The sequence below is a fragment of the Ylistrum balloti genome, unplaced genomic scaffold (assembly GCF_031769215.1).
Source record: "Ylistrum balloti isolate Yb309-2 unplaced genomic scaffold, AGI_CSIRO_Ybal_v1 Utg370204, whole genome shotgun sequence".
Classification (NCBI taxonomy): Eukaryota; Metazoa; Mollusca; class Bivalvia; order Pectinida; family Pectinidae; genus Ylistrum; species Ylistrum balloti.
In genome coordinates, this window is record NW_026782177.1 from 746,394 (window position 1) to 756,353 (window position 9,960).

At 37.9% G+C, this 9,960-nt stretch overlaps 1 protein-coding gene across 1 annotated transcript; it reads left to right on the top strand.

Moving 5' to 3' along the window:
* Window positions 1-392: 392 nt before the first annotated feature.
* On the top strand, window positions 393-9,570 carry LOC132551498 (uncharacterized). Its single transcript, XM_060215646.1, has 5 exons — window positions 393-465; window positions 6,016-6,066; window positions 6,699-7,040; window positions 8,675-8,759; window positions 9,129-9,570. Exons 1-5 carry the CDS (start codon window positions 393-395, stop codon window positions 9,568-9,570), a joined length of 993 nt encoding a protein of 330 aa, XP_060071629.1.
* The last annotated feature ends 390 nt before the right edge of the window (window positions 9,571-9,960 follow it).

Genomic DNA, 9,960 nt, shown 5'->3' on the forward strand with positions numbered 1-9,960 from the left:
TTGAATATCACTTCAAACTTCATATTAACGAAATTTCAGTGCCAGTTAACCGGCCAAGAATGAAAAAGAACCACGCCTGACTTAAATTATTCATGTTATGTTTAAGGTTGCGAAAGAAGATAGTTTTCTTTCCAACAATTGAAGACATGCGCAATGATACTAGATATATGGTGGAATCGCACTCATGCGTGACGACTGATTAATCAACGAAAGTCAACAATAGAGGACAGCGGAGATCGTGTGCAAGTTTGTATACCACATTTAGTAACACCCATACAAAATGACTGTACAATGCCACGCCTTACCACATGAAATATTAAATGGGATGGACTAATTTCCACCAAGCGTACTCTCAGGAACATTAAGTAGTTTTACCGGAGTAATTTCTTAGTATGGCTGTCCGAGGGACGATCTCTACATGGACATCTGTGTTTACTGTCACCTGTTTATTCCTGTGGGTCAAAGGTAAGGGTGTTTAGGGATTCGTCCGCTTCATATTAAGATATCGAGGGTTATTTCTGTCAGGCTGACAATAACTTGTTCAAACTTTAAGCTGTACTTTCTATAATTATCTGATACAGGTTTCTGAGTATCATCCGTGTTTTCGTCTCCCCAACGATTACACGAGACGTAGATGATTTAAATGTGAAAATGATTACTCACATATTGGACAAGTCTACAAATTGTGCACGGGTATATTGTTTTTAATAATGTCCCTCTTGTGGCTGTCTTTCATATACAATCATCTGTTCTATCGATTTTTAATATCCATCCGGCGCTGCCTGATGTTTTTGTTTGCCGTCCGTAGGTCGGAGTCCCTATACATAATTAATGTGGATCCATTATACACTTGGAAATGTCGATACCTGTAATACAACAGTACTACCTTCTTAGACAAATATCTCTAGATTGAAGGATTATGATAACATCACGAATCGGTTTGGCAGTGACGACGTGATCAGAAAAGTGCTTGTTGTAGAAAAAAGAACAGTCCAATTTAATGGTTCGACGATAAGGAGTTGCAGCCCTAACAGAACTCCATTTAATGTTATATAGTAACGACAGAACAGTATGATGTTCAGAAATTTATATGAGAATTAAAAATTAACTACAATGTTGCTACAAAAGCGATCTGGAATGAAATTGATATGAACCTATAAATTAAAAATGTCTTCATAAAAAAAGTTCGTTAAACAGCTGGATTCTGTACACTTAAACCTATTCAGTTAGACGTAAATATCTGTCAATGAACTGGTTCTGAATACTCAATTTGTCAACAGAGAGGTCCGTGTGATGTGTAAATAATATATGTGTACGGTTTGATGACATGGTCTATTGTACTTACACACAAACCTACTGAATTACAAATACAAATACCGTCCAGTGTCTAACACTGCAGTGTAATGTTAAATAGAAACAGTAGTTAGTAGGCATATACCCTAACAAGAGAAATGCACAACGAAATGTACACATAACGAGTGTTGTTTAGAATCTGTTGTAAGTAATTACTATATATTCAGGGCTAGAGGCCGGAACCATCGTTCTCTTTAAACACCTATAATTACAGGTACATGTCATTTTCCTCTGACATCATACACAGAACGTGACCATGAAACATTGAACTGTTGTACAATAGAATCGTCTTGCTGAATAATCAACCCGGATGTAGAGATCGATGTTTCACCCGGCTAATGACAGCTGGAAGTGAATTTGTCAGTATAGGGTAATTTTTAGAACATCAGAATAAATATAAGACATTTTGAAAGCAAACTTTTTAAGAAACAAAAACATTTTATTAACATTTCTGTCTTTCAATTATATGCTGTCATGGGTAAGTGGTTTTCTTGTTGCGACACACGACAAACCTGTTGTCTACATAGCGTCTCGACATATATGTACCTATATAAGTTTGTAACACTGGGTCTGTCTGTGAAGACATGTTGCTATATAAGTCTGTGTTACTGTGTCTGTCTGTGTAGACATGTACCTATATAAGTTTGTGATACTGTGTCTGTCTGTGTAGACATGTACCTATATAAGTCTGTAAGACTGTGTCTGTCTGTGAAGACATGTACCTATATAAGTCTGTGACACTGTGTCTGTCTGTGAAGACATGTTCCTCTATAAGACTATGACACTTGTCTGTCTGTGGAGACATGTAGCTATATAAGTCTGTGTTACTGTGTCTGTCGGAAGACATGTAGCTATATAATGCTGTAACACTGTGTCTGCCTGTAAAGATATGTACCTATATAAGTCTGTGATACTGTATCTGTCGAAATACATGTAGCTATATAAGTCTGTGATACTGTGTCTGTCTGTGAAGACATGTACCAGTATAAGTCTGTGACACTGTGTCTGTCGGAAGACATGAAGCTATATATGTCAGTAACACTGTGACTGTCTGTGAAGACATGTACCTACATAAGTCTGTGATACTGTGTCTGTCTGTGTAGATATGTAGCTATATAAGTCTGTGATACTGTGTTTGTCTGAAGACATGTACCTCTATAAGTCTATGACACTTGTCTGTCTGTGAAGACATGTACCTATATAAGTCTGATACTGTGTCTGTCTGTGAAGACATATACCTATATAAGTCTGTGATACTGTGTCTGTCTGTGAAGACATGAACCTATATAAGTCTTTAACACTGAGTCTGTCTGTGAAGACATATACCTATATAAGTCTGTGATACTGTGTCTGTCTGTAAAGACATGTACCTATATACGTCTGTGATACTGTGTCTGTCTGTAAAGATATGTACCTATATAAGTCTGTGATACTGTGTCTGTCTGTGAAGACATGTACCTCTATAAGTCTATGACACTTGTCTGTCTGTGAAGACATGTACCTATATAAGTTTGTGATACTGTGTCTGTCTGTGTACACATGTAGCTATATAAGTCTGTGATAATGTGTCTGTCGGAAGACATGTTCCTCTATAAGACCATGACACTTGTCTGTCTGTCGGAAGACATGTAGCTATATAAGTCTGTGATAATGTGTCTGTCGGAAGACATGTAGCTATATAATGCTGTAATACTGTGTCTGTCTGTGAAGACATGAACCTATATAAGTCTTTAACACTGGGTCTGTCTGTGAAGACATATACCTATATAAGTCTGTGATACTGTGTCTGTCTGTAAAGACATGTACACATATAAGTCTGTGATACTGTGTCTGTCTGTGTAGACATGTACCTGTATAAGTCTGTGACACTGTGTCTGTGAAGACATGTAACTATATAAGTCTGTAATAATGTGTCTGTCTGTGTAGACATGAACCTATATAAGTCTGTGAAACTGTGTTTGCCTGTGAAGACATGTACCTCTATAAGTCTGTGACACTGTGTCTGTCTGTGAAGACATGTACCTATATAAGTCTGTGACACTTTGTCTGTCTGTGAAGACATTAATCTACAAAACCTATCACGTGTCTTTCTATGAAGACATCTTTTAATTCAATATTAAACTTAATACCATAGCTGACCTACTTTATTTATACGACTGGGTAAAGTAAACACTTTGTCTAGTCCGAGTTACCTGCCATGACGATGTTATTCCTTAAACTGCAAAGTACAATTAGAAGGCGGCAATTCCTGCATTCCGAATATAAATGTTTGTTAACAACTATCCCGTTGTCGGCTGGCTGTCACGCTATGTCAGGTTCTATACTGTTTTTCCTAGTTATTTCGTAATCATACCTTTTTATGACTGAAACATATACCTGTACATCAATTTCTACACAGTACAGATACAATCACCCAGCCGATACTGTTTTTATCTTATTTAACTGTTACAATGCTTCTCCTTTGGCGAGGCCATCGTTTATGTCTCCTTTGTTAAAACAAGGTAAACTAAGCTTTAAAGTCTTAAACACAAAGAAACGGCGTTCTGTTTTTATATCTAGGTTTTTCATGTATATTTTATCAAGCTAAAATGTGATCAATGGGATTCATTCCAAAATTAAAACACTCAGACATGAATTAAAAAGTAATTATATTACAATCATATTGCTTGCTTTGGTTACTTACATTTAGATATATATATCGCTTTTAAGAACTTCATGTCTACACCTCGCCTATTATAGTTATTCAGGTGTACACCTCACCTATTATAGTCATTCAGGTGTACACCCGCTTATTACAGTCATTCAGGTGTACACCCACCTATTATAGTCATTCAGGTGTACACCTCGCCTATTATAGTCATTCAGGTGTACACCAGCCGATTATAGTCATTCAGGTGTACACCCGCCTATTATAGTCATTCAGGTGTACACCTCGCCGATTATAGTCATTCAGGTGTACACCCGTCTATTATAGTCATTCAGGTGTACACCTCGCCTATTATAGTCATTCAGGTGTACATCTCGCCTATAATAGTCATTCAGGTGTACATCTCACCTATTACAGTCATTCAGGTGTACACTTCGCCGATTATAGTCATTCAGGTGTACACCCGCCTATTATAGTCATTCAGGTGTACACCCGCCTATTACAGTCATTCAGGTGTACACCCGCCGATTACAGTCATTCAGGTGTACACCTCGCCTATTATAGTCATTCAGGTGTACACGTCGCCTATTATAGTCATTCAGGTGTACACCCGCCTATTATAGTCATTCAGGTGTACACCTCGCCTATTATAGTCCTTCAGGTGTACATCTCGCCTATTATAGTTATTCAGGTGTACACCTCACCTATTACAGGCATTCAGGTGTACACTTCGCCTATTATAGTCATTCAGGTGTACACCTTGCCTATTATAGCCATTCAGGTGTACACCTCGCCTATTATAGCCATTCAGGTGTACACCTCGCCTATTATAGTCATTCAGGTGTACACAATTCAGGTGTACACCCGCCGATTACAGTCATTCAGGTGTACACCTCGCCTATTATAGTCATTCAGGTGTACACGTCGCCTATTATAGTTTTTCTGGTGTATACCCGCCTATTATCAATGGGTCATTCAGGTGTACAAAATTATAGTCCTTCAGACATGAATTAAAAAGTAATTATATTACAATCATATTGCTTGCTTTGGTTACTGTACACCTAGATATATATATCCTTTACAGGCATTCATGTGTACACTCGCCTATTATAGTTATTCAGGTGTACACCTCACCTATTATAGTAATTCAGGTGTACACATCACCTATTATAGTCATTCAGGTGTACACCTCACCTATTATAGTCATTCAGGTGTACACCTCACCTATTACAGTCTTTCAGGTGTACATTCGCCGATTATAGTCATTCAGGTGTACACCGCGCCTATTATAGTCATTCAGGTGTACACCTCGCCTAATATAGTCATTCAGGTGTACACGTCGCCTATTATAGTCATTCAGGTTTACACCCGCCTATTATAGTCATTCAGGTGTACACCTCGCCTATTATAGTCATTCAGGTGTACACCTCACCTATTACAGTCATTCAGGTGTACACCTCGCCTATTATAGTCCTTCAGGTGTACACCTCGTCTATCATAGTCACTCGTTATGTGCTGAAACATATTTCGATGCTAAAAGTACATATATTTATCGACCTGAATACGAAAGTTTAACATACTTTGCTATAGAGACAGACATCAAGTAGAAACATCCCGGTGGTGTTTGTGAGGGGATGATAGTACATACATTTATCCACCGATACTACACAAGTATATATTAGTTAAACATCTTAACCTACTCTCAATCATTTCTTAATGCAGTATACATGTATATGATTCTGAAATCAAAGCCGATACTGACTTGAGAATATATACAATAAATAAACTATTTAATGCCTGAATGTATAATAAACAAATAAATAAAATTATAATAAAACACACATCCTCCTCATCACTTTTTCATTTTCCTTCTCAAAGATATCCTGATTGGAGTATGAAGTTTATTGTTCTTACTTGTATTAAGGCACAAAAATAAAGTAGATCCTTCTACAAACATAACTTACCAATGGTCTACGCCTCCAGGTTTATAAGATATAGATATGTCTCTTTTACAGATGTTGACTGCTCGGAATGTTCTGAACTTGCCAGTTTGCTGGAAACTCCATGTAAGTATATACATCTGAATATCTACACATATATCTACAGTATGTCAAATAGTTTGTTATACTGCGAGTATTTAATGGCGCGCTTCGGTGATAATTTTAAATTCATTTACATTTATTTAATGTTTATCAATAAATATGTGTAAGAGTTTTCTCCCCTTACAGAATCTGTAAAGGATGTATTCACACGTCCAGGTCAAAGTAAATTTGGTTAATTTCATGGACTGTTTGGTAGTTTAATTGAATCCAAAGAAATTGAACTTATGATTGCTTCAGGCTGTTTTCTTCTCGTTACATGAAAAATGACGTTGATAAAAAAGGTTTGTGTCATTTCAATGCATGATTTTGTAACGATAGGATAAACCAACCCCCTACAAAATATAGATTTTACTGTCACTTATTCCGTCACAAATGTATTGTTTTATATGAGAGAAATAAGCCAGGCATTTATTCCCTAACGTCATAATGGCTTGATTCAAAGATGGAAAAGTTTCTGGTCCGCTGAGGATATTGTACATATAGATCGACTCTATGGTTATGGGAACTCTCTTTACATTGTGTTCAAAGTGATCATTCTTTAAGGAATCGATGTGGACAATAAGTTATACATTGAATGGCCATTTCTTTACTTTCAGTTATACTTCCGTGTCAAACTACGACAACTCACGTGACCGGAAGTAGTGTCGTGTTTGACTTTTACGACAGTGCAAGTCTTACAGTTGACAGATGTTCCTGCTCGGTAACAATACCTTCTACGTCCAACTTCCGGTTATCAATGTCAGCATATCAGGGTTTAGGTATTGTATCAGATCCCGGATGTGGTTCACAGATAGAAGTCAACAACAGCCGATCAGAATTACTGACCATGGTATGTCAAGTGTTCGGGTCACTTTCAATGAATACTGGAGATAATGCAGTGGTGAAACTGATCAGAGAACAAAACGCCGATTCCCGATACTGCATGATGATGAATACAGGTAAGTAAGTCAGGTAAAATTCTGTGATTAACTATACAAAAATAACCTCGCTTACAAAATCCTGTGATTAACAATACAAAAACAACCTCGTTTACAAAATCCTGTGATTAACAATACAAAAATAACCTCGCTTACAAAATCCTGTGATTAACAATACAAAAACAACCTCGCTTACAAAATCCTGTGATTAACAATACAAAAATTCGTGTATTGCTACATTTAGAATTGATTGAAGGCCTTCCAAAAGACATTATACTGACCAATAGTCCCGAAGAACTCAAATCGACCACTATATTCTTAAGAAATTATTCTGACCGAAGAATTCAACTGACCACTAAATTTCGAAGAAATCAAACTGACCACTAAATTTCGTAGAAATCAAACTGACCACTAAAGTTCGTAGAAATCAAACTGACCACTAAAGTTCGTAGAAATCAAACTGACCACTAAAGTTCGTAGAAATCAAACTGACCATTAAAGTTCGAAGAAATCAAACTGACCATTAAAGTTCATAGAAATCAAACTGACCACTAAAGCTCGAAAAAATCAAACTGACCAAAAATCAAACTGACCACTAAAGTTCGTAGAAATCAAACTGACCACTAAAGTTCGAAAAACTCAAACTGACCACTAATGTTCGTAGAAATCAAACTGACCACTTAAGTTCGAAGAAATCAAACTGACAACTAATGTTCGTAGAAATCAAACTGACCACTTAAGTTCGTAGAAATCAGACTGACCATTGTGGACAGAAGCTACACGCTGTGTTACTGCTTTGATCAACATTTGTTTCATTACCTCGCCATTTTTTATCTCCATTTTTAATACATCCACTTATGACATAAAAGATCTGTCGACGAGAAAATGTTGATGAGTAGATATTTTATTTCTTTGTGTTAACTTTGTCGGGCAGGAACATCAATCCCACATACCACGTATAGAAAATGGCTGTTTTCACCTGCTCAGCCGGTATCTCTACTGAAAATTATCTTTATTGTTGTCTTTTCTTCTTTAATCTAGATCCAAGGTTTATCATGGATATCAGTTGTCAGGCTGTAGGATCACCATCGTCATCTACAACATCCAGTACTACAAGAATCAAAACCACAACTTTACCAACAACTACAACAACCACACCCACAACAACCACACCAACAACAACAACACCCACAACAACCACACCAACAACAACCACACCCACAACAACAACAACACCCACAACAACCACACCCATAACAACCACACACATAACAACCACACCCACAACAACCACACCCACAACAACCACACCCACAACAACCACACCAACAACAACCACACCCACAACAACCACACCAAAACCAGCTACTACAACAACAGCGACAACGACAAAATCAACAACTGAAACATCACAGCCATCGTCATCTACAGCGACTTCTGTTCAGTTTTCGGAGACATCGTCTTTGTCCTCGTTATCTGCTACCTCTAAGACGACACCCCCTACAGCTGGTGGTAATTTCGGGGGACAAGAGCCGGAGAACACTGACGCAAATCGTAGGTTTCAGCAGTATTTTCTCTAACACTAATAAAGTTTGTCCTACAAAAAATATTAATAAAATTATGTTTTGATTAATTGTTCATTTTTTTTTCGGTAGTTGTGATCATCATCCCAGTCGTTGTCGGTTTGTTCGTCCTCCTCGTATTGTTACTTGTGGTGAAGCAACTCGTGAGCACTTACAGGTATGTATACTCCCTTGATTATCACTACATCTCTGTAGATATCAGTACATCTCTGTAATTATCACTACATCTCTGTAGATATCACTACATCTCTGTTTGTATCACTACATCTCTGTTATTATCACTACATCTCTGTTCTAATCATTCCGTATGATATCAATTACCACTTTGTAGTCCTCAACCTTCGACCTCACCCCCACCCCCACTCCCACCCCCATCCCCACTCCCACCCCCACTCCCACCCCCACCCCCACTCCCGACCCCGCCCCTGCAATGATGACATCAATCACAACGGCTCGAAACCTTAACCATGACTCTCAGAATTAATCCCTATCGTCACTATTATGAGAAAATATCATATTTTGACAGGACAAAGAAACAAAGGCACGAACCGGATAGGGAGAAACTTAAATTTGGTTCCACGTTTCCAAAGATGGGCATTTTTCAACACCCGACGGAAATGATGGAGACTACACATTATAACAGCAATGAGGACCTGCACGGCCAGAACCGTTACACCAGTGTTACTAACCCAGTGTACGTTCACGAGGAGTCCGAATATTTACCCGACCTAACTGACAAGGAAATCGCTAATTTTACATCTGAAATTGATTCGAGTTCTAGATCTAACGGCAGAAACCGAGAAGCGCCATTGGATGCAGTTGTAAACAAAACAAACATTAAAAATTCTCTTGATATTTCGAAGATGTCCGACCTCAGCAGAAATAAAAGCAGTAGTGAATGTAGTGAAATTGGAGCGCTGGCAGAAAACGAGAGAAATTTGAGACAAAAAGAAAGTTTCTATTATTGATGCATGTATATAAACATCTATTTTGTCTATTAAGTTTATCTATCACAGGCATGCTCAATTTGAGAAGGAAGTCTTCTTGTAGTATCTGATAGTTACATCACCGAACAACATTCGGGAGGACCGTCGCACGCTATTCAAAGCAAAGGACTATAATATTTTCAGTTTCATCAGCAAACGGCCCGGGGCAAAGCTAACGCTGCGCCTTCTCTCAAAGGGAACGTTTCCATCATATGTTTAAACACTAAGTTTGTAGCAGATCTCCATCTCAAGAGTGCTATTTTGCTTTCCTAATCACTTCGGCATTTGTTTTTATTGCAACTGCCGTCCCCATGACTGTCCTTCAACTGATATTGGTATATTGCAGATAACTATTGTCAATTGTCAGTGGAC

Coding starts and splice junctions, on each gene's coding strand:
- LOC132551498 (XM_060215646.1), top strand. CDS start 393: ATGGCTGTCCGAGGGACGATCTCTACATGGACATCTGTGTTTACTGTC. Junction 466..6,015: donor TTTATTCCTGTGGGTCAAAG/GTAAGGGTGTTT, acceptor TCTCTTTTACAG/ATGTTGACTGCTCGGAATGT. Junction 6,067..6,698: donor CAGTTTGCTGGAAACTCCAT/GTAAGTATATAC, acceptor CTTTACTTTCAG/TTATACTTCCGTGTCAAACT.